This window comes from Diadema antillarum, unplaced genomic scaffold (assembly GCF_040938485.1).
Source record: "Diadema antillarum isolate AM-2024a unplaced genomic scaffold, OU_Dant_1.0 scf00000221, whole genome shotgun sequence".
In the NCBI taxonomy this organism is placed as follows: Eukaryota; Metazoa; Echinodermata; class Echinoidea; order Diadematoida; family Diadematidae; genus Diadema; species Diadema antillarum.
In genome coordinates this window covers 224,047-250,040 of record NW_027271110.1, presented here as the reverse complement: position 1 = coordinate 250,040, position 25,994 = coordinate 224,047, and the positions used below count along the sequence as shown (strand labels likewise).

The 25,994-nt window shown below is 38.6% G+C and overlaps 2 protein-coding genes across 2 annotated transcripts; both read left to right on the top strand.

The window, feature by feature from the left end:
- The first annotated feature begins 135 nt into the window (after positions 1-135).
- Positions 136-6,680, top strand: LOC139724559 (uncharacterized). Its single transcript, XM_071635692.1, has 4 exons — positions 136-172; positions 1,776-1,872; positions 6,022-6,290; positions 6,388-6,680. Exons 1-4 carry the CDS (start codon positions 136-138, stop codon positions 6,678-6,680), a joined length of 696 nt encoding a protein of 231 aa, XP_071491793.1.
- A 296-nt stretch (positions 6,681-6,976) lies between these two features.
- On the top strand, positions 6,977-7,588 carry LOC139724558 (uncharacterized). Its single transcript, XM_071635691.1, has one exon. The coding sequence runs from the start codon at positions 6,977-6,979 to the stop codon at positions 7,586-7,588; it is 612 nt and encodes a 203-aa protein (XP_071491792.1).
- Positions 7,589-25,994: the final 18,406 nt, after the last annotated feature.

The window sequence follows — 25,994 nt, the reverse complement described above, 5'->3', positions numbered from 1 at the left end:
CCGTAATACCTGACGACAGAAATTATCTTTTCCTACTTAATACATACAAACATGCAATACTGAGTGTCACATTGTAAATGCATTTCTACGCTGTTTCATGTATTTCATCCATACTGGTCATTCAACTAGGCAATTATGTTTACGTGCAAGGATAATGAGACAAAGAGTGAGAGTGAGTGAACGAGAGAGAGAAATCGAGAGAGAGAGAGAGAGAGAGAGAGGGAGTGCTAAGACAGGCGTCAATGGGTGCGTTTATCAATTCCCTTTCTCGGCAGAAACAGGTTTTCCAAACAGCTTTCAAGGAATTTGTACGAGTTGATAAACGCAAAGCTGTTTTGAAAGCCCTTTCGGAAAGCCTTTTCGAAAGCCGCAAATTTGTGGCTTTCCAAACAGGTTTCCTAAACAGCTTTTCAGAAACCTGTTTGTAAAAGCCTGTTGAAATTGATAAACACAAAGCTGTTTTGAAACGGCTTTGTAGTATTGTACTGCAGTTACGAACAATGCACGCCTTATATGACCTCTTCTCCTCGGGTCGAATTGCGCAATGCAGCTGTGCAGTGACAGGCCAGTTATCGTGTTCGCGAAGAGAGTTGATAAACGCAACTATTTTGGAAGCCGTTTCTAAAGGGCTTTGGAAAGGGCTTTGGAAAGGGCTTTTGAAAGCCGTTTAAACAGGGGAAAGTTGATAAACGCAGCCAAAGTCTCATGCCGCCACTCAGAAATATTTGAAGTATGTGCTAAACTGGAGCTGCCTCACAGATAGGAAGACAATTGATTCATGTGGCATTGCATCATGACTCGTCACTCTCAAAGGAAGATACAAAACGTATGTCTTTATGATGGTAATTGCTTTTCGCCGTCCCTTCCTATAATAGAAAACAAGCGGCACATTAATAGTACAGGGCTTTGGAAAGGGCTTTGGAAAGGGGTATGGAAAGGGCTTTCGAAAGCCGTTTAAACAGGGGAAAGTTGACTAACGCAGCCAATGTTATGTGAGCCATGCCATCGATGACCGAGACCAGTTTAGTTTTTTTTTTAGTTTTTTTTTTTGCATGTCAATTAATAGCTAGTATGAATAAAGGAAAGACAGAATTTAGCTCCAGTACCGGGAGTGTGTTGCAGATATTTTTCCTTTCAAGTCCCTTTAATTGTATCAAATATTTAAAATGCCTCGAAAAGGAGTGCCGTGGCCGAGTAGGCAATTTAACTGTTGAGTTGGATCCTTTCGTTGCAGATACCATTTTGATTTCATCGGGAATACACTGATTTAGCTCCGTGGCAGGAAACCGACCTGCCACATCCAGGCGCCAGGTGGCACGATATTTTAACCGGAGCTCAATTTCGTTTGCGGCCAGAAGCCGTACTCCAACAGCCTTTTTGCAACCTTACAGCAGACAGCGCGAAGAGGCACTTTGGTCATAATTACACCGGTCATTGGTAAACTAATTGCGATTTGAATTTTTTGTCGTGTATGAAGATGTGAATGTACTTCAGGGCACCACATGTAGCCCCGGAGAACCCTGTAAATAAGTGATAAAGTATATTATAATGGTGTACAGCTTTTGAAAATGAAGCGGTGATGTTTAACAAGGTATGCACTGTTATATTTATAATTCCTGCAATATCTCATTATGTGACTGTTGTATGTCAAATGGATAATAACGCAGTTCTCAAATTTTCACTGTGTTGTCAGGATTCTAAGCTGATAACCATTTTGTGTGTGTATGATTATAACACACCCCATTGGTATATGTCGCATTTAAATAATTTTGTAGATGGCGCCGAGGCCGAGGTCGAGTCCACTCCCAGGCAGATGCATTCCCCACAGAGCGACTGTGTCCGCCCCTCGCTAGGGAGAGCCTTTGGACGCCAGTAACTGTACGGAACGCGGGTTCCTCGCGACATTTTGGAGTTGGACCATGCAGGTAGAGTGCCGCAGCGTCCCACCTCAACTTTGAAATCCACGGACGGTCTACCCACGAGGTTATGTGCGGGAAGTGACAAATTGTTGACAACTATATTGTGACTTTTTGGACGACGCAGATGAGAGATGAACCGCGCGAGTATAATGACACCCCATAGACATGATTTAGAACGATGTGACGATGTGGTTTGATATTCCAAGGTGAATGGAATGTGAACACAGTTCGAATATTGGTACTTCCATAATCAATGATAATTGTGGGTTAGTACAGAACCCTGATGTTAATGGAAGTAATGTAGTAGAGGACTAATGTTATAACCGCGGTAAACCGGATCGTCGTGCGTGCAGGCTGGTCACCTCAGGATCAGCACTACGGTGATGTGAATTTAATAGTGCTGTGTCTGATGGTGATAGGTGTAGTGATTTGATAGTGAAGTCGTTAGTTATATCTCTTCAGGATAAAGTGATAAGTTAAAATCACAGGTGAAACCGGACCAGGCCAGGGTCCCGTTCACACAGATGTGAAACATAGGTGGTGTTACAATTTAATTAATCTCACACATAATTTTGGCTTTGTATTTTATGTTGGTCACAACCCCTTGATTTCAGTTTTGTAAATACTTCACAAATTGTTTAAATAAAGTGTATATAAGAGTGAATGGCACGAGTGTGATTGAGTATCATTTAAGTCCGCCCATGTGACACTGAGACATACATACATTTTTATACATCTTGTATTATACGTTGCCACCACATAACAAAAAAAATCCTCTAACATGGAGATAATGATCAGTGAAGACGAATGCTTACTATGTAAGTGGCCAGCGCCATGTTTTCAAAAGTAGGGGAGGCACTTCCGGGTTTCATGAGCTAACGAGCAAAAAAAAAAAAAAAAAAAAAAGTCCTTCTGCGCAACTTCTCTGGTGCCACTTCCGGGTTTCTTCAGCCGACAAGCAAAAAACAAAAAACAAAAAAACAACAACAACAACAACAAAAAGTGGTGAGGGCCCAAAGTGGTGACACCCTATGTATTCTTATGTACGGGTGCAAAAAAGTGGGGGTGGGGGCGGCGAGCCCCTCCCGTTCCTCCGGCCCTGTATACTCAAATTCATGCTGCAACAAAGAACACCGTATAAAACTCTCCTTCAGGTGTTCTTTCAATAAGCGCTTGTAAATCTCGTCTTTGGAGAAGACGGGAATGACCATTTTTCATTTACAAACTTTATCCAAGCAGGGAGGTGTGGGTATAGAGACTCCCTGATCCAAGTCTCCACAGCACTAAAGCTAGACGTACTGTGCGGGGAAAAAGTGTGATATGGCTATAACACTATAAATGCAGCATACAGAAATGCAAAAGTCGTTCTATTTGAACGCTACTTTTCTTCATTCATTTGGAATTGGTGGACATGATGTAGTTAGAACTTTCTAAATACAAACTTTTTTGACAAACGTCGGTTTTAGCTTTGGATAGAGCTCGGGTTTTTTTTTCAACACTAATTACAGGCTCATTGTTTCAAATAAACTAGTTTAATTGGGTTTTATGAGTGTCACTGGTAGATTCTGTTTAGTCGCACTCACAGTGTGTTGAATCGATTGAGCTTATGACAAGTACAAACATCTAGTGTCTGCGAAATATGTCATAAACGTTAAAAGCAGTTTTCTCAGTCCCGTTCAGCATGGAAACTATAAAAAACAAATATTAAAGTACTCGAGATTACTTATTCGTAATGCACAGTCAGCTAACTCACAATCAAGGCAATATGAACTTACCAACGAGTGGTGTGTGTTGACAAGGAAGGCTGCGTATGAAATGCCACAGGCAAGGTTGCCTACGAGGTTTTAAAGAATTTTGTTACAAGACAACTGCATTGCTTGGCTACACAGTGTCCATGTTAAGTTTGATTAAGCACCTCTTTATTTGAAACCACAGTGCCAAGATGATTATACGAAATGACTTACAGAAACTGAAAGACTATAATTGCGAGGACGGGTTTGCAATTATCGTGTATGAAATGAGTTGATTGGCTACACCAGAGAGTGTCTTCAAGTAGGCCCTATTTGTGTGTTATGTGATACCAGGCTTCCAAGGCAATGAAAGCAGATGGATTACAGAAACTGAAGGACTAATTGCGATTACGGGTTTTGCCATAGGTATCGTTTAACGCGTATTATACGACCTAATAGTCTTGTTATTCTGTTTGGCAGTGTTTGGTCTAAGTTTCAATGGATCATGCTTATTTCTGGGTACACGCCGAATGTTCCTTTGATATGATATATGACGAGGGGGTGCAAAGTTTATTCTTCTGTTTCGTTGCTTTTTACTTAAAGGGATCGCATTGTTTTGGTTGAGACCTAACTTATGAAATATGAAAGAGCGTGTAAATCCGAAAGGGATTCAACGTTTATTTGATGGAAATTGGTTTTGAAATGGCTGAGATATCCAAAATAGAGCAATCCTAATAAAAGGTGGGATCCACCTTTTATTAGAATCGCCTTGTTTTGCTTTGTTTTTGAATGTCTCAGCCATTAATTCCGAACCTATATTCATCACTATAAACTTTGAATTCCTCTTAGAATGGTATTCTCTGTACTATTTCATAAGTAGTTTCTTGGTATCTTGCAGAAAGTTAAACCCCAACCCTCATCTCCATCCACACTCTCCCCATCCCTTTAATCTATAAACGTCCCTATCAAGCCAAAAAGGGTCTTTTAACAAGGCAGAAAGTGAAACACAAAGAGCGTAGATTACGTTCGCACAATGTATAGATATGCAGGAAGCAGAAAGTATTCCATTTGGCAATGTTTGGGTTTAAAGGGATGGGAGTTTTGGTGGAGATGAGGATTGGGCTTTTAACTCTTTGCGAGATACCAAAAAATCACTTATGACATAGTACAGAGCATACCATTCTAAGAGGAATTCAAAGTTTATTTGATGAAAATCGGATTTGGAATGACTGAGACATCCAAAAACAAAGTAAAACAAAGTAAAACAAAGCAATCAAAATAAAAAGTGGGTCCCACCTTTTATTAGGATCGCTCTGTGTTTGGTATCTCAACCATTACAAAACCAATTTTCATCAAATAGGCCTAAACATTGAATCCCTCTTGGAATTATGATGCTCTTTCACATTTTATAAGAGGTTTCTCATTATGTCAACAAAGAATGTTAGAAACCTGAAGTTAGGTCTCAACCAAAACTATGCTATCCCTTTAATGAAATTCCAAGGGAAAGACGACGTTAGTTTTATAAACAGAATAAAGGGAAAACTGAATGGAGAGAAAGTAGTACTGTATGAATATAAGTTCCATTACATTTGCTCCAACGACAATTGCTGCAATGGCATACTTTCGAGCTAAGTCAAGTATAAATTCTGCCAACAAACATAACCCTAACCCTAATCCTAATCCTCACTTCAAATTAAACATAAAATACTATCATGACATTGACTCTGATCACCCTAAGTCCTTGGAGAAAATAAGACCGGAGCAATGTCGTAGGTGCAAATGCCATGTCACGATGTGAAACTACGAATGGGTTGAAAGATTCAGCGTCTAGATTTGGGAGGTTTATGTTGTCTTGAACAGGACTAATAGTTGTGTGAAAGTGAAAATATTCTTGCTTCAATTCCATGTGTAACAACAAAATGGCAGGGTGTGTCTCCTTTGAAAATCAGGAGAAATCTATTTAACACCTTGTGTATTTCATGAAATATGTCCGTTTGTTGTGTTATGAAAGAGATAAACAATGTCACACAAGAGCACAGAGTGAGAGAAAGCTCTCAACATGTCACCTTTTTCCACGTATTCTTTTTTTAGTATGTGAGTGGCCCTGAAAAGGCATGTTCTCGCCGTTCTCCAGAAAGAATACGTGGTGCACCGTGAAGCCTTCTACCACCCAACGTTCTACCACAACGGAAGCCTTCAAAGATTTCATCATACGCCTCTACGGGGAGCAGACCTTCATGAATACAAGAAGACTACAGCGAGCGAAGATCAATTAAGCCAGACTTGTCAACAATCTCACCTTCCTCAAGAGGTGCAGAGATACTGGGGGTCATCCCCCGGGCTTTGGTGCTTCATGCACCTGTTCACTCCAGACGGGCAGCGGCTATACTTCAACAAGCTTCAGAGAACCTCATACGAGAACGGATCGGATTCACCCATTGCCAGCTCAGACGACTCAAACAGGGCATACAGGCGACTGAACACAACCTTCAGTCCACACTCTCCGAGGAGGACTGGTGGAAGGTTGATCGTTTCAACGAATTTTCTAGTGAATTTGTCTTCCAGACCACCAGGACTCGACAAATGAGGAAGTTCAAGAAACTGATCCCTCGCAACCCCACCACCAACAAACCGACACGCGGCCCAGCAACACTGTTGTAAATCTGAGTCGACGTCAGTTGACTAAAGATGAACATCAGGTTCTTTCCCTTGGACTGAACTTTGCTGTGGCCCCTAAGAAAGTCAACCGGAAGACTTCATCCAGCGAATTGTGCCTGGTCTCAAACACCTCAACCGATCGCAGGCGGATTCGGTTCGCATCCAAATCACCCAGGCACTGACTTCGGTCATTACAACTCGGCCTAATCTCACTAGAGCCGAGAAGTCAGGCATCTCCAGTCTTAGAGCGGACAATTCCATCCACATCCTCAAAGCAGACAAAGGGAATGCAACTGTGGTGATGGATAAAGAGGACTACGAGACCAAGATTCATATTTTGCTGGATACCGACACCTACAAGAAACTACCCTGAGACCCTACACCAGCTCTAGAACGAAGGGTTAATGACAAGCTCTTCTCGCTACAACTGAAAGATGCTTTGTCCCAAACCCTGTACCACAAACTACGTAGCTCATCGGGCTTGTGCCCGATACTCTTTGGGCAACCGGGATTCATAAACCGGACATCCCACTTAGACCCATCGTCTCGACCAGGGGCTCTCCCACGTACGCACTGGCTCAACACTTGGCTTCTATCTTGCAGCCTCTTGTTGGCCAAACTGTACACCATGTGAAGAACTCCAAACAATTCATCGACCAAGTCCGTCAGATGAAAGTCTCCAATAGTGATCTCCTCGTCAGCTTTGATGTTGAGTCATTATTCACGAGTGTGCCACTTAAGGATGCGTGCGCTACCCTCCTCAAGAGACTTGACTCTGATCGAACTCTACCAGACAGGACCAAACTGTCTCCAACAGAGATCCATGACTTGCTTGGGATGTATCTCAATGCCACCTCTTTCAGATGGAGAGACACTTTCTACCAGCAGACAGAAGGCGCAGCGAAGGGGTCCCCACTGTCCCTTATTGTTGCAAATCTGTTCATGGAAAACTTTGAAGAGACAGCACTACAGACAGCGACGATCCGACCCAAAGTGTGGCTTAGATACGTGGATGACACCTTTGTGGTCTGGCAACATGGTGCCGAGGAAATCAACAACTTCCTTCAGCACATAAACTCTCAACACCCAACTATCAAGTTCATCATGGAAATGGAGAACCAAGGGGCTATCCCCTTTCTTGACACCAAGATCACGAGGGCGGCACAGGGATACCTTTCCCACCAGGTTTACCGTGAACATACTCACACGGACCGATATCTGAACTACCGTTCATATCACCATCCACCTGTAATTGAGATCCATCAACAAGACCTTGGTTAAGCGAGCCTACGAGGTTAGCAACCAAGCCCACCTACCCGGGGAACTGAAACACATCAAGAAGGTGTTGAAACGCATCAGCTACCCCCAGACAAAATTTCCACAGAGCTCTCACCTGTGCGGAATGATAGTGGAACTCAACCGAAGTCGAGAGTGATCCTCCCATACATGGGAGAAGCCTCTTACAAGATCCAGAGGATTCTGAGAGAAGCCGACATTGAAATTCGTCACAGTTCTTCAACCAAACTTCAATCCCGCCTCATGCACCACATACAAGGACAAACCACACTCCAAGAACCTTCCTGGAGTCTACCGCATTCATTGTGAATGCGGTAAGGTCTACACTGGAGAGACAGGCCGATCCTTTGCCACCCGGTTAAAGTAACATCAGGCCCATGGCCGACGGGACGAACGGGACAAGTCTGCTATAATCCACCATACCCACACCTGTGAACACAGGATCCTATGGGATGAAAGCAGGCTCATTTCCAAATCCCCAACTGGTATCAACGACGAGTCAGAGAAGCTCTGGAAATGGAGGTGCATGATATTGTCCCACACAGGATAATGGCCTCCACCTGAGCAATATATCTGGCTAACTCTACTTGGCAAACAGGCTAATTGTGACCGTGCACCACAAAACGAACAAAAAGTTGCACGCACTGATTTTGTGTGAGGACTAAAAATAGGTGAAAAGGGTCAATTTGGCCCATCTTGACTTTTATATATTTTCTGAAAGAGCAAGTCGTCTTCTACATTATGTCCAAATTTGGATCATAAAAAAAAAAACCTGTACACACTCTTCACTTTCAACTCTAATAACTTCAGAAGGGATGATACTACTGCTTTGAAAGCTGGGATCTAAAATGGACAGTTTGTGTTAATAGAACATGAACAATTTCAGCTTTATCTGATAATCCCTTCATTGTGGTTAAACTGGTAGTTTTCAACTTGTTTTTCATCCCATTCATTGCACAGGTAGCACGGGTTGGTGAAGATCAAACGCTTGAATAGACCATGTGCTTCAGAGCCTCTTTCTCAGTTCACACTTTTCTGAAGTGTGTGCTTTCTATCCAATATTTAGATAGGTTAGGAGAGTCCTTTTGATTTGAGTTATACATCATCTTAAAGCTTGAGGTCTGCTCTTTCACAATATGCTCTTAACTAAAAATCTTTGTCTGGCGACTTTTTGTTTGTTTTGTGGTGCAGGTCACAATTAACATCCATTCGCCCCCACACAATAGTGACGCTAATTGATACTTACAGTTAGACAGCCACCACGATGTGTGCAGCCAACCGTGACAACCCCCCTCCCCCACACACACACGCACAGGAAGTGACTATGTGCACTCAACCCTGACCTGCCTCCCTTTGTACTGTGACCCATTCAGCTAATCAAGGACTTTCCCTCCAGGAAGCCAAAGTCCCTTTGATCCTTCCTGATGGTATTTAAGCCGGATTTTCCTCTCACTCGCTCATTTTTTTTTTTTTTATTTAGGGGCGGTGTGAAGCTCATCTCTGGACTCATCTACGAAGAAACCCGCGGAGTCCACTTGCTCATTCCCTTGAGAACCGCGAGAACATGCTTGCCGAAGCGTCGGGATTGGGTAGGCCCTTTTCAGGGCCACTCACATACTCCAGAAAGAATACGTGGTGCACCGTGAAGCCTTCTACCACCCAACGTTCTACCACCACGGAAGTATTCAAAGATTTCAAGGATTTGATGATATGAAATTAAAAACCTGATATACAAAGTGACGTTGACACCTCAAAACCAAAAGAGAGATCGTTGACTGTCAAATCACAACTTCAATCTCTACGAGCTGAAAAAGGAGTGAAATTATCTAACTTGAATTGTTTGTCACTGACCAAAAAATATTGATGAAATACGTAATATTGTAAATTTGTCTGATATTGATGTGATGACTCTCAGTGGAACACATATTAAGTATGAGATAATTAGTATGAAATATTTAGTACCTAAATTGATATCGATTCATATGATGAAATTAGAAAAGATAGAAATTGAATGGGTGGAGGAAGAGCACTATACATTAAAAAACAAATCAATTAGTTATAATCTAAGGTCAGATTTATGTGATGAATCCTTGGAAATGATTGCAGTTGCAGTAAAATCACCGAATGTAAAATCAATTGCTGTTGTTGTGTGGTCCAGACCACCTAACGCTAATGCTCGAATGTTTGATTTGTTTAAATCTGTACTTCATAAACTGGATTAACCCAAGTTGTATCTTCGTCCACACAAGTTCCTGTTGATACTTCTAGTTTGGTTGATGTTATATTGGTTAATAGCCTGGATAAAGTTGGAAGAGTAGATATTATTTCAGTCTCATTAAGTGACCATTATATCGGCTTTCTGTACATGGGGTGAAAATGTGTTAGAACACTCACATGCACATAAAGTTCCCAGAAATATTCAAAAGTTGACACCGCTAAACATGCAAAAGATATAAGTAAATTGCGCTGGTGCAAGGCTGATCTGTAACATACCCAGGTTCTCAAGGATTACTCCTCTTCTGAATGACGTACACTGGCTTCCGATTCGTAAACGAACTTGTTTACGATTTTGTTGATTGCATTCAAGTCACTCATCTTTCAAGCCCCAACTTACATATTCTCTGAATTATTAGTGTTTAAATCTCACAAACAAATTCACAAATTGCGATGTTTCAAGGACACGTACCTTACAAATGCCAACACGTAAATCAAAAGTAACATTGGGAGACAGAGCATTTGCCTGTGCAGCTCCAAAACCCTGGAATGACCTACCATTAGAAGTCAGGAAATCTTTTCATTTTAACTGTTCATTATCATCAAGCACATCAGAAGCTTTTGCAGTGCAGAAGACTATAATCATGTCTATAGGTTTTGGGCTTTATAAATTGATATATTATTGTTATGATGATGATGATTATTATTATTATTATTATTATTGTCGTTGTTATTATTATCATTATCATTATAATCATTATCATTATTATTACTATATACACTGCACACAAGAATGCTGAATCGGTGGTCGATACTCTCAACAAGGCTTTGGAAGCAGGAAATCACTGGTTTAAAGAGAATAAACTTGTACCTAATGTAAATGAATGTGAGTGTTTATTACTTGGTAATAAAAAAGTGTAAAGCATTTTAATATGTACATTGAATCATGTAAAATTAAGTGAGTACCGCATAATACATATCTCGGCGTTATTATTGATGAACATTTAAAGTTTGATCAGCATATTTGAAAATTATCAAAGGAAGTAATAAGCAGAATATAATTCATTGAAACGGATACAACCTTATACAACACAGCAGACAACATTGATATATTATAAGAGTGTTGTACAAGGAAGATTTGACTACTTCGATATAGTGTGGCCAAATTGGGGTAAAATTTTAATTCATAAATTGCAAAGATTACAAAATCGGGCACTGGGTACCTTTCTGAAATTTAATTGGAGGTATCCATACAGTTAATAAATCATCAATCAATAAGTATTTTAACATTGAAGTAAGACAGAGCCACAGAGTGTTACATGCCATGCATAAAATTGCTCATGGGGTTTTATCCCCAAGTTTATGAGAGTTGTTTTCATTTAAATATGCAATTTTTTTTTTTTTCAGATGCAACATGCTAAAATTTGAGTGATGTAGCTGTTTAAGTAAGTTTAAATGGAGAAGTTTACAATACAGGGGATGGAAAGTGTGGAATGATTTTCCAGATGATATCAAGATTATGAGTTTTTATAGGTTTTCTCGCCCAATTTCATCAGATTTGCATTCGAATTAATGACAAGGCGTTCAAATTCAAGGTATTTTTGTCATTGCTCTACTCTCACGGTTCATTCTAATTCTTTAAGTATTCAATTTCATTTCATGGCATTCCTTTTAGATTTTATTTCATTCAATCTAGAGAGAAATTCATTCAATTTAACGGCTCAAAGTTGGCATTCAATTTCGCGCCAGCTGAATAGACGTTCAAATTCGCACCAAATACCAGTTTCAATTTCATTTATAGAAACACAACTTCGACCTTTGAACGTTCAAATTCAATTAACATAACCAAGTCCTGCAATTTTATGTAATTCTTACCGATGTTCTTACGTTGATAAATGGCAAATTCATCAACGTTCAGTGTTATCATTTCAATTTCAATATCTCTTTTTCATTTTATTTTTAATTCGGCTAGTTTCACTTTATTTGTCCATCAAAATGGATATCACATTATTTTACGGAATGGTTAAACTCCGACTTTGCTAACATAATGAGAGATCACATGAGAACATCGATATGTCAAGTGTGATTATATAGTTGTATTACAGATTTTGTTTTCCGTCACGTTTGAGATATGAAATGTGTGTGAGATACATTGCATTGGGATTACTTTATTCATAATTTTGATGTTCAGTCTCTCAGTCTCTTGAGCCGTCGATCTGTTGACGCGCCAGGCACCTTGGCATGCACGTCTGAAAATGATTGTACCATTATTGAAACTTATGGAGAATATACAATGAACACGAACAGCAACGAAAAACACTGCCCAGATGCTGTAAACGTTTGCCCATTCGTTAATTTAGATTCCTTAACGTTCACCGCAGCTGCGCTGGTGCGAATTTGAATGCGTTTCACGTGCATTTTTAATTTGAACGCACTGTTTACACGTTTATATGACAAAATCAGGAATTCGAATGCTGATGAAATTAAATCAAATAAACTACTTAGCTTTTTGAATGTTGATCTCGGTGATCATTCAAATTCGCTGGAAAAAGAATGCTCGCATCATTAAATCGAATGCAAATCTGATGAAATTGGGCGGGAAAACCTATAATAATGTCAGGTTTCATTTCAAACAGCAGTAGTTGTAGCCTAATATTCACTGTATTATAAATCTTATCATATCAATATATTATAGATATAATAAAGTTTCCTACTAAATATTTCCTATAGAACGTTAAGTGATGAGTATTAGTTTGACATTTGTTTTTATGTCAATGTCTGTATTTTATTTTCATATGGCCTCATATATATGTACATATATTTTGTCTCTCCGTCTCTGATTTTTCTCTTTTTTTCTTATTCTTAATCATTATCATACGCTGAAATTACCGAATCTATGTTTCTGTTCTGTTATATATGAGCAAGTTTCCTTTTATTACCGTGTTGAAACAAAATGAAAATGAATGAATGAAATAAAAGTCTGGGATAATAATAATAATAATGATAGTAATAGTACTAATATTTGAGATCGTATAAGGAAAAACGAAGAAATCAAGCAGTTCAGAGAAACTCAAAATATCAGACGCAAGGTATGCTTCTGCATTTTATGCCTCCGCCACGAAGTGTTGGAGGCATTATGTTTTTGGGTTGTCCGTCCGTCCGTAATGAATCTTGTGGACAGCGTAACTAGGAAAAACCTTTTGAGGTATCCTAATGAAACTTGGCATGTATATGTATTAGGGGGTGAAGTTGTGCCTATCAACTTTTGGGTGCACATGTTGAAAGTCAAAGGTCAAAAAGGTCAAGGTCAAATATATAAATTTCCACTATTTCCACCATATCTATGCAATGCCAGAAGATATTTTCTTGAAACTTAGTGTATACATGTATTACCCAATCAAGATCCTCTGGTGAAAGTTTGGGTCATGAGGTCAAAGGCCAAAGGTTAAAAGGTCAAGTAAAATATTAAAACTTCACTTTTTTCTCCGTTCATTGAAAATTGTTCAAGGTATCTTCATGGAACATAGTATATATACATGTACTGACTGGCAGTATATTAAAACTTCACTTTTTCTCTCCGTACCTTGGAAATTGTTCAAGGTATCTTCATAGAACATAGTATATATACATGTACTGACTGGTAGTATATCAAAACTTCACTTTTTTCCTCCGTACCTTGGTAATTGTTCAAGGTATCCTCATGGAACATAGTATATATACATGTACTGACTGGCAGTAATTATCTAGAGAATTTAGGGTTCATAGTGCCAAAGGTCAGGGGTCAAAGGTCAAGGGCAACACTTCGTAATTGTATCATTTCCCTCATGTTTATGCGATGCCAGCAGGATTATTTTTTTACACTTGGTGTAGGCATGTATAACCGAATAGAGATTCTCTGGAAAGATTTTTTTTTCTTTTTTTTGCCTCAAAGGTCAAAAGGTCAAAGATCAAGTGAAAGTGCTGAACTAACTTTTTCCTCCATATCTCGGAAGAAGCTCAAGTTATCTTGAAACTTACTACTGGACATATTTATGCATGTTCTGCCTGACAGTGATTATCTTATGAATTTTAGGGTCAAAGGCCAGATGAAAATGGTAACAATTTATTATTCAACACAGAAATTGCACTTTTTCTCCATACCTTGAAAATTACTCAATGCATAAGCGTATGAATGGGTCAAAGTCAAGTTAAAGTCCTTAACTCCCCAAATACATGCTCTCCTATTCATCCAAATGAAGCTAGGTCAAAAAAGGTGAACATTCAACACATTTGTGACAAACCTGTCATTCTGATATTTTGCCAATTTTGTGAAAATGTAATCACACATTGTCCACATGTACTATCTAGACCTATGAGGAGAATCATGCATAATGGCGGAGGAATACCAGTCGCCAAAGCGACATTTCTAGTTCTTCCTTATACTTCTGTATCTTGTTCCTAATTTTTCTGGTGTACACTACACTGACGAAGGCCCGAGGCGGGCTGAAAATTTTGTGAATAAAAACCTTCTGGTTGGATCTGCAGATGGCGTATTTGAGACTCATTCTTCTTATAATTATGTACATGTATATGTATATATATATATATATATATATATATATATATATTATGAAGACTTTGTTTGCAAAAACCGATAAATCCATATTTGCCAAATGCAAATATTTGCGATTTAAGGTCAAGAAAAATAAAGAGAATAATAAGAAAATTGTTGCTTCTTTTGACCATAACTTCAAAAATGTTCCTTTATATGCAGTGACCAATATATCACTTTAAAGGTACTATTTTGTACTTTATGACAGAGACCGTACTTCAAAATCTTCAAAGATGGACTTATCGGTTTTTGCAAGCAAACTCTTCATATAATATATACATATATATATATATATACATATATATATATATATATATATATATATATATGAATATAGGCCTATATTGGGGTTCCACACATGTTATTTCAACAATTACAAGTATAAACATTACGTACTACAAACTGATTGAAGTGTATTCTGGAAACTGAATTGTTAATCAAAGTTGCTTCTGGATACGCGGGATTTCCAATTTCTTGCCACTACTATTTGATCTGCAAACGTATTTTACAATACGCAATTCGTGTATAAACTCAATAATTCATTTCTAAAATGACATGAAATTTAACGAAACAAACTGCTTCTACATTTTTCTAAACAATCTTATTATCTCCATAAAAAAAACACACCTCAAAGCATTCAACCATAATCTCCTTTTTTCTTAACATTTCTCTCATAAACATTTACACGAACAAATGTTGGAGTGACTGCCACTTTAAACTGAACTTGTTGAGAGTACCCGATACAGAATAGATATATCTCTCATCTGCATAATAGTCAACATTTTTCCTTCATAGAGTTAAACCAAGGGACTTTATTTTTTAACTTTAGTACAAACAATTGTCGCTTAATCAAAATCACAATACAATTTAGAGCATCGTTTCTCTTTTCTCTGAAACCAAAAATATCATTTTCCAGGCTAAATTTTATCTGTGCTCTAGAATGCTTGTACTTTTAATGTTAATCATCCTACTTGAGTAATACTGTGCCATTTAGAACATGGAAGTCAATGCACTTCGTGTCATGAGAAAAATTCATATCAATAATGTACCCGCCTAAACCAATCTATAAATCGCCAAATGTCACTGTACAATGAAAAAGTCTCTCGCGGTTCTATTCCTTATTGATTGAAAGCAGCAACATTAGTAGAACACATCAGTGAAAGTTTGAGGAAACATCCAGCGGCTCCAACACCAAAACTTTACGAATTTATAACTTCATCATTGATTGTCCTACTTAGTCTACTCAAGTAGGATACTCACCTGAGTATCAACACTTGAGGAAAAGTGAATTGCGCGAAATTTGTGTGCAGAAATAAACTGCTGGGGAAATGCAGCATAAGCTTTGGTCCAGTTTTGTTGATATATAATTTATATCATCAAAAACAAAAATGAAACAAAGTTCATGTAATCATACAATTTCTCACTATTAACCCTTGAGAAAGAGCGAGTCGCTCGAAACTGTTAGTAAATACAGCATGAACGTTGTTTCAGTTTTGTTTTTGACGATGTTATCACGCCAAACCCTGGCTTATCTATTAATCGAATCTAATTTCTTGTTAACATGGAAGATTAAAATGTAAGACAGCGTACAGACTCACAAACACACACATATGAATGGGTGGCGAAGGAAACGCAAAAGGACATTTTAGTCCGAATTCCTCACGTTCGAGAAGGATATTAAGTAGATGATAAGGTTTCATCAGTATCAGACCTACAATAAGAGTATCAAGAAATCGCATTAATATTAACTCAAAAAAAATCAACAATCACTCGATTTAAATGAAGCGATGTAGGGTCATGCTATGACATTCCTCCCATCGATTATGTAAGTCCATTATAATATACTGTTCATCACTAAATTTCTTTCAGAAAAAACAACCTTGGTACCACGTTGTCGTCGTCGTCGTTGTTGTTGTTGTTCTTGTTGTTGTTGTCATTGTTGTCGTTGTGACATAGCAGTGATTGCAACCAGGTATAGAAAGAGTTGTAGTTGCTGAATCAAAACAATCGTTTATGATTATTTTGTGTATAAGCAAATGAGATGTTTTTTTTCCTTGTTAGCATGACAATCTCAAGTAATTTGCACATTTCTTTTCATAGTTATATAGTCACTATATGCGGTGGGTAATTATGTCGGGTCTAATGAATATACTGTTTGTTTGGTTCTACCAGGGATTGTCTCACCTCCCTGGTTCTACTCTGTTGATCGAAGTCAACTTGCACTGTTGTGCAGTGTAATTCACGTTAACCTAGTTTATATTCTTTCCACATGGCCATTCCCCCAACCACTGGGCTGCACAGATATGCCTCGTTAAAGGTTGCAGAGATATGACTGCCGTTGGATCGACGGCCATTGGATACGTAGCGCTCAGAATTGGTCTATGCCGCCCTTGTGTTCTTATCACGAAACCGCCGTCTTCGAAATCGAGCCAAAACTGGACGAAGCTCGAATCACTACACACTTTCGTACGAGTCCAGCTTATCCCGATACAACCGGGGGTTTCACGGACACAGTCCCACAACACGTGTAGATCCGGCGACGATTCTGAGTAACAAATATCTAAATAGAATTCACACATAATGAGACACTTCTATCAGTTCTACAGCTTAGATTTATTTATTCTTTTAACAGAAGACAACTTCGTTATCAGAATTTACATTGTGGCGTGTTCCATAATGACAGAGAGTAAAAAAAAATACTCTTTTCTGCGGAATGAGGTGAATCTAGAATATTCTAGAAGGTAACCTCAGTGGATTTCTCACTAGAATCACTAAAACTATCGAACAGGAATATTTGCAGGCACAAGCATTACCAGTGATAATAAAAGCAAAAATAAAAAAGGCACCCAAAATGTCATTTACACAATATATGGGATTTTGCCGTGTCAAAAAAGGATCCCCCAGAAGAAAAAAAGAACAACCAACCAACCAACCAACCAAACAAACAAACAAACAAACACAGACTGTCCATGCTTTTACCTTTCGTTTTGCAATAACTGCTTAAAATCCCTTTTAGATGTTATCAAAAACAATTGGTGAACATGCAGAATATAATAACCTAGTAGTCCTATGTATTAGGGTCTTTTATACCGAATTCTGAGTGATATGATCTTATATAGTGTGTACATAAATTTGTCGGTTTAGGTTGAAGGATCACGACTTGCAGTGCGGATAAGGCAGAAAATAATGTACAAAACAGCAGAAGAAGTTACGGGGACACTGAGATGAAATTCCATTGACCAAAAAAGCTTTGAAGTCAACAATTTTCTTAAAATTCATGAAATTCTTCCGTCGAGGTGTCTTCATTGCAACTAATCAATTCAGCGCTTATTTACGTCGATGTAGGGCAATTTATCAATCAGTTGCAACTATTTTCTTTGCTTCAAGATATATACAGAAAATTGTTCACTTTCGGAGGTCATTCAAAAGAGGTTTTTATACCAGCTGATAATATCACGGTAATGGAACTATACCAAGGTATAGTCAGAAATATATCGTAGACTATTAGGCCTTATACACACATGCACCTAGACTGGCGCTATAATACTGTCATTCTAGAAACAAAGCGCATGGGGTTCAGAATCTTACGAGCCCTATAGGTCGGTAGTTGCCCAACACCTATCTTCAGACCGAAGCAAGGTCCTTTCACACTGAATCTCAAGCGACGTACTGTGCTGGATAGAGGACCAAGTTCATGTAGTCTTGATGGTGATGGTGAAAATTTTGCAGACTGTTTTTAAATATTACAATAAGAAACAACAACAACACAGTTATAACGCCAAGGAAGTTTGCCAACATAGACAAATGATAAACAATTATAATACACTATTTAAACAGCATGTCCTTTTATATGCATGGTACAGTAAACATTACACATAATAATGAATAAGTATATCCATATCATTATGAGAAGGAATTAATGGAAAGTTCCGGTAGGTCTATATTACATGATTTACGTAATATATACTGTATACATGCAATGAAAATTCCAAAACAACAATACCCCTGGACGATTACCTTCCTCAAAACAATCCCCAGGAAACGTATGACACCTGACAACTTGATACCCCCATAACAATTGTCCCGAGGACAAGAGACTGTGGTTGTGATATCATGTATTTTCATACAGGTACTTGCCTTTCTTTTCCAATGTCACCTTTATGTCAGTTTCATTATCACTGCTACTTTATATAAAAACTGCAATTTAACTGTTATTCCAACGTTTACATTATTCCAACATTATATGTCACTACCATTTAGTATCAAATATCAAAGTTTCACAGCCAAGTGAAAATGCCGATTTTTTTTCTCCTTGCTTCGGAAATTGCTCAAGGCATCTTCGTGAACTTCCTTTTGTTTTTGTTTTTGATATAGGCATTATACACTGCCCGACAATGAGTCTCTTTGGATTCCCCCCCCCCCTTTTATGGGGGGGGGGGGGCAACAGTCATGGTCAAAGGTCAGGTTGAAGTGTTAAGATTTTATTACAGTGTATTTAATGCATATGCCTTAAGGACACAATCTCTTATGTAGTACCTTGGAGATTACTTAACGCGTAAAATAAATCAAACTATATACATGCATTACAGCACAATGATTCTGTAGGGAAAAATTTTGGCCATGCGGTCCAAGGTCAAGTGAAAATGTTAAAATGCCACGTTCTTTCCCGATATTTTGAATAAAGCTCAGTATTTGCATGAACAGTTAATGATTCTTTGAAGAATTGTTGACCATGTGGTCAAAGGGCAAGGGTCAAAGGTGAAGAGGAAATTCTCCTATCTCCCTAATGCTCTCTTCAATTTAGCCATTTATCTGACTGAAGCGAAGTCGAAGGAAGTAAACACTCAACACATTTCTGAGAAAACATATTTAATATTTTGCAAATTTTGTTAAACTATCGTTAAGACATTGTCAAAATTTACTCTAAGCCTATCAAAAGATCCATGCGATATAGCGGGGGCATACCATTCGCCGTATAGCGACATTCCTATTTTCATCAGTAGGTGTGTGCGTTTTTCTAAAATATACATTAATCTCTTGCTTTTATCATTCAGTCGTTCTTGCTGTTACGTTGTTGCTAATTGAATCGTCTTTTCATCTGTTCAACTCACACTCATAATACCTTCTTGTACTAGGCGACGTACAAATGAAGTGGTTAATGCGGTTGTCTGCATTCCGTGTTCCTTCGCGAAGGCAAGAATCTTGAGAAACGAAAGAAGAAATTTAGCAAAACCGAAACATGTGATCGGCATATTTTACACAAAACTACTTGTTACATTGATTCCCTCTAAAAGTTTTGTCACATTCTCAACTAGTGTATTGAACTCATTCAACAAATGTCCATATGGTCCTATTTTTTGCACGTAAGTCATGTTTGACAGCATATAGGAATAATAATGTTTACAACTGCATTGAGTTATTTTACTGTTTGAATACATTTTTTTTCATATAAGTTAGCCTCCTACACTTATATTGCTGGTTATGTCTTTTCGTGCTCAAAACGAGTGTGATTTATTACAAATAAAGTGACTAATAATCATAATTGCCTCACGGCATAATTACAGTGGACTCCCGCTCTTACGAAGTCTTCGGGACCAGCAGTTTTCTTTAATTATACCGAAATTTTGTTATAACCGAACAAATACACAATAGAAATACAAAAAGGTGGATAGTACGTGTTCCGGCCTGAATTTTTACTATGTTGTAACCGGAATTCCGTCAAAACCGTGTTCGTTATAATGGGAGTGCACTGTATTCACTTCCTTTCATCGCTCTCTCTGTCAATTTCTGTTTTTGAAGTGTCGGTATTAATTTTTCTGATTAAAAAATCTCACTTACAGGGTTTCACACAAGCTATCGCTTCTTCTGTCGTCAGATTCAACGATCGGAGAATCGCTGCGGACTCCGTCAATGTTATAGTATTCTGAACCAGTTGAACTTCAGCATGTCTGGAGTCCATCGAAACCATGGGACGGGTGATGCTCTCAGAAGTAATACCAGCGTTAGGACTGATGCCTGTGCAAGACAAGGAAAGAGAAATATACAAGTTCTAACCGGTACAGCAAAACAATTATTTTCCTTAAAGGGATGGTAAAGTATTGATTGAGGTGAGGATTCAGTCTTTAACTTTTTTTTTTCAAAATAGTTAGAAACCACTCTATGACATGTTAAAGATCATACAATTGTGAGAGGAATTCAAAGTTCATTAGATGAAATATTGTTTTGAAAAGGCTGAGAATGAATTTGTAAGAAATGCAAGTCAAAAAGTACAATGTAAAATATGCAGCAGAATTCAAAGTGTGATAGATAATGAGAGAAACAATGTATGCTTTCCAATGGTGAATATGTAAATGTGGCGTTTGAAAAGCTTGATCTACCGAAAAACCCCACTTGTATGACGGGAATGTATAGCTAAAAATGATAATAAAAAAAATGTGCCAATAACATACACATCTAAAATTTATGTATGTCGTACGTCTTTAGGACGTCTTTTTACTGTACCAATATACGTATATGGTCATAAATTGACGTGTAAACGATATGTTTATGACTATATTCTGACGTGACATCTTTTTTTGTTGTAATCAAACGTCATTTAGACGTCTTTGTATGACCATCTATAGACGTTAGACACACGTTACAAATATGACGTATGTTGGACGTCTTCCATTTGAGCAAAAGTGCGACATTTTGACGTCAGTTCAAGACGTCTAAATGACGTCCATTTCCTTTATTTATTTACGACAAAAAGACGACATGTATGACGCCTTTTTGACGTCTGAACATGACGTCTTTTTTACGTCTTCCATTTGAGCAAAAATTCGTGGATGTGGATGAATTACTGTAGCAGCGGGTGCAACGATCATCCCTGAAGTGTCAGGAATAACAAAATAATCGCTGATCATAAAAACAGTAATAGTTATTGTCAGTAACTCAACTTATGAATACAACTGTAAAACTCAACGCAAAAGTCATATAGATGTGAAATCGTCGGGACTACATACTGGAGATTATTAGACTATAACTATAGATCGATTCTTTTGAAATCATCTGATAAGAAAACATACAAGAGTAAAACAATTCCTCAGTTTCCCAAACCAAACATGAATTGGTTTCCCCTACGCTCACTGGAAGTGTTTTAAGATGACAGGTCATACAATCTTCATGATGAGTTTAAAGTTAATGGCCCTGTTACACCTTTCCGGGCAAGCCTTGCGTGTGATTTGCGGAGAGCAATTTTGGCTACCCGGAGATCCCCGCAGATGGCCCGCACATGACAGTACCTAGCACGTATCTCGCCCGTATCCGCCCGGAGGTGCGCACGCAAATCCTTTTTACCCGCAGCCATGTTTAGGCCCTGTCACACACTCACACCTTTCCGGGCAAGCTACGCGAGCTTGTTGCGTGTGGGAATTTTCCAGCATGCCGGACAATTTCTTAGGGCGGTCAAGGATTTTGGGCGAGTTTTGCATGCGTCTTACTTGCTGGACGCGTGCTACTTAAGTTCTATTTGCGGGTATTCTGTGTGACCTGTGCGTCAGGCGCTTGGGGACTGACAACTCAACCAGTGAATGAATTCCTCTGATAACTGTCTGAAGGAATGTTTATTTGGCAGAGATCCCAGAGAACGTCATAATCCTGGCCGCATCCGACTCTCAACTAACCAGTAGAAAATCTGTAACTGACCCTCAACATGCTCGCGGGTTAACTGCCTGTGACTTGCGGCAGCTACGGGTCTCCTACTGGTGTTCTACGTGGACCTCTTTTGAGCATGCTCAAAACTTGCCTGCGAGTAAATTGGACTTACGTGCGCCATAGGGGGAACTACGTGCTTGGTACTGTCATTGTGCAGGCCATCTGCGGGTACCAAAATTGTTCACCATAAGTCACAAGCAAGGCTTGCACGGAATGGTATGACTGACCATAGAGCATGCTCAAACCTGTTCCGAGTGAGTCGCGGTAATTGCCCGCAGATGTCCACGCAGAACACCAGTAGAATGGCCGTAGCGGTACCACCTCGCAGGCAACTCCCACGCAACTTGCCTACCTAGAACGTGAGTAGAACGTAAGTGGCAGGTAAGACGTCCTGAAGGTAAGACGCAAGCGAAACTCGGCCAAATCCTTGTCCGCCAGCAGTAAACGTGTTTCATGACGTTCTACGTTACTGACGATTGTCTTTATGTATTATGTTCTCACCGCAAAGGCATACAATAGACATGAACAGCAGCGCCGACAGGTTACTAGTACACGCTTTCTATAGTTCTGTTCGCGGGCAGCGTTGCAAATGCTTCAGTGAAAGTCAGCTTTCAATTATATGACAGTAAAATAAATGGCACGTTTTACTGCAGCCAATATTATTTGAATATTGTTGAATTGAATTCTATTTTGTTATTGATATGTCCAAAGTGATAAAATTATCTGGAACGGAGAAAAGCCATAAACAAAACGAAAACTCAATAAACTCATCTTGGCACTGGTACGTCAATAAACCTCTTTCCTTCAGCTACTTGAGCTACGACTGTCGGCCACGTTTGTAAATAAAGGTATTTGGATTGATTACCATAGCAACTGGTGCAACAATCTTCACCACAATGTCAAGTAGAACAGAATATTTTGACGGCCATCTTATATCATGATAACAATAGCAATTCGATTACCTCGGTGTTCACGGAGAAAGAGAGATCTTTGTAAAGCATTTTAGAATAACACTAGAATAATTATGTTTGACAAAGATACTTCGTGCACTCGTATAGCGCATGTACACGGTCACCCTACACACCGTCTGTACATACAGCTAGATTGGCAACGCAGGGCTCAGTTCGCGTGCGGGTTATGATTTCTGCCAAACACGACGTATTTCTTCAAATCTTTCAGGGGCGGATCTAGGAATTCCATAACACACGGGGGGGGGGGGGGAGGAGGGGAGGGGGAGGCGCTAAAAAATTCTGGTGCCACTTCCGGATTTTATCGGCTGACAAGCAAATAAAAAAAAAAAGACAACGCTTCAGCGATTTTTTCCGTTTCTCAGGCTTCATGGGCTCTGACAAGCAAAAAAAAAAAAAAAAAAAAAAAAAGATTTAAAAAAAATGATCTGCCGCGCAATTTTCTGCTGCAAAAAAAAAATAAAGGGGGAATGCCCGCGCACCTTCTTCTTCATTCTTATTTTTTTCAAACAAAAATAAAGCCCCCCCCCCCCCCCCCCCTATCTCCATATACAGGATTTTTGATATTTTGGCAGGTAGGCCGGGCCGGATCAATGAACTTGGGAGTTCAAGCTGCGCGTATTTGAGATTTGCATGCGCGCACTATGTGCCGTTTACTAGTATTCAATTCAATTCAATTCAATTCAATTCAATTTATTCGGCACAAAATAAATCAAAAGTACATTATGTACACAGTAAAAACAAAAACAATGTGTATAAACATACATGCACATATTTGGAAATTAATTTATACATTTATACAAAACCTAAGAATGAGATCGAATTGTGATTGGCCAAGAGCATGTAACGTGATTTCCAATAGTACCTGCATACAAATAATGAATGTTTATGAGTGCAATGGACAGAATATTAATTTTCATGAGGTGAGAGATGAATTAATGATCCATTCAACGAGGCGCAGCCGAATTGAATGGATCAATAATTTCATCTTTCACCGAATCATTATTCTATCCATTGCACAAATGAAAAACATTTGTTATTTGTTTTATAAACACCTAAAATAGATCCTTGTCATTTGATGTTTCATGAATTTAGAAACAAGAGAGAAAATGTGCGGAATCTGAGATCGAGCTGTCTCGAATACACACTGCAAACGCAAGCGTTTTACATGAGTAGTGTGCCGGGCTCTCGGCATGCGTGCAGTGGAGCAAATCGTATGGATCCAATAGCGCGGTAAATGGAGCCGCAATCGCACGGGTGATGACGTCTTAGTGAAATGGGACAAATGGTCAATGTCAAACAACCAATCAAATAACAAGGATCTATTTAGGCGTTATAATTATAAAAATACATCAATAGCTCCTTGACAGAGACAGCCGTGAGTGGCGCAACTTCGTATGTTTATGATAATTGAAGGGAAAGTCGAATGTAACATTACACGCAGCTATAACGTGTAACTGCCATTTCTTGCAGAGGAAAAAAAAAATAACCCGCATATTCAAAATTCATCATTATGTTCTCTTGCCTATCAGACTTGCTTCGGATTGACAGCTGAAAAGTCGTTCTGCTCCTTGGATGAAAAACCGCACCTTGCGGGTTGAAGCCAATATTATTCTATTTCAAAATCATCGATCGTCACAGTTAACCTGTGCAGTCTAGCGCCCTCTCTCGCTGCTGATCTTTCTTAAAAACTTATCTGGGCGCGTGGAATAATGTCAAGGCCGTTTAGGTTGGAAGTTCCCTCAGACTTCCTAAAGATATACGTGTTTAATGTTCGTTAATTCAGCTATTCCTCACTAATACTTATCTATCAGTCTATGTATGTATGTATGTATGTATGTATCTATCTATCTATCTATCTATCTATCTACATATCTATCTATTTCTTTGTCTTTTTACATTGCTATTAAGCCATACGATGTATTTTATTTTCTCTTTCGGTAAGTAGGCGAGGACAGTTCTCTTTGAAGGGTTCACCATAAATTGTTTCTTTTTATGTCTATTGATGCTCTTACATAGCAAATGCTTAAGATCCCGTTTGAAAATAATGTGTTGTAGAAAATTGTGACATTAACATGATCAACAAACATTATCATCAAGTGGTACATGACACAAAAACTAAGGAACGAAAATTTTATACAAAATGTATAAACAAGAGAACGCTAGGACAGATAGCTTTATATCACTTTCATTTTAACTTTCAAATTTCATTGTCAGTCCTGCATACGTTTGATCTGGACATTACCGTGTTACTCCCCCCCCCCCCCCCCAAAAAAAAAGATGGTAAATCCAGAAAATCCCTCGAAACATTGATTCTTTAGAAGTTAGTGCTGATTCGTAAATTCTATTCAGAGGCGCATTTTCTTGATCCCATTATAGAGTACCTTTTGGAAAGGAACGTATAGTATGTATGTATGTATGTATGTATGTGTGTATGTATGTATGTATGTAAAGTTAGAGAGATAGGTGAACTTCCATCCTTTTATTGTTTCATGCCTCGTCATTATTCCATGCAGTGACATCAGCATGCCTTGCCTTCAACTTTAGAGGGCGCCAGACTGCACATGCCATGGGTGCTTTTCGTCCAAATACAACTTTGTAATCATTATTGCCAGAAAATATAAATTGTGTTCGACAAGGGGATATCTGATAGATTCGATTTATTGTATTTTTTTCTTTTGCATTATGCGCATTTTCCCTTTGCAAGAACTTGTTGTTATGTTAATATGTATAATGCACAATGTAATCTAACTTCACTGTTCAGAATAATATGAAGTTAGCATTTACATCTCACTACTGTATTTTCAGTGATACGTTTGATAAACCCAAGTCCCTTACTCATTACGTTTTTTTTAATGTCATATTCGCAAGTTCTTGAAGCAGAGCTAAAAAGCTGTATGGATCATTGTCTCAGCAATATATG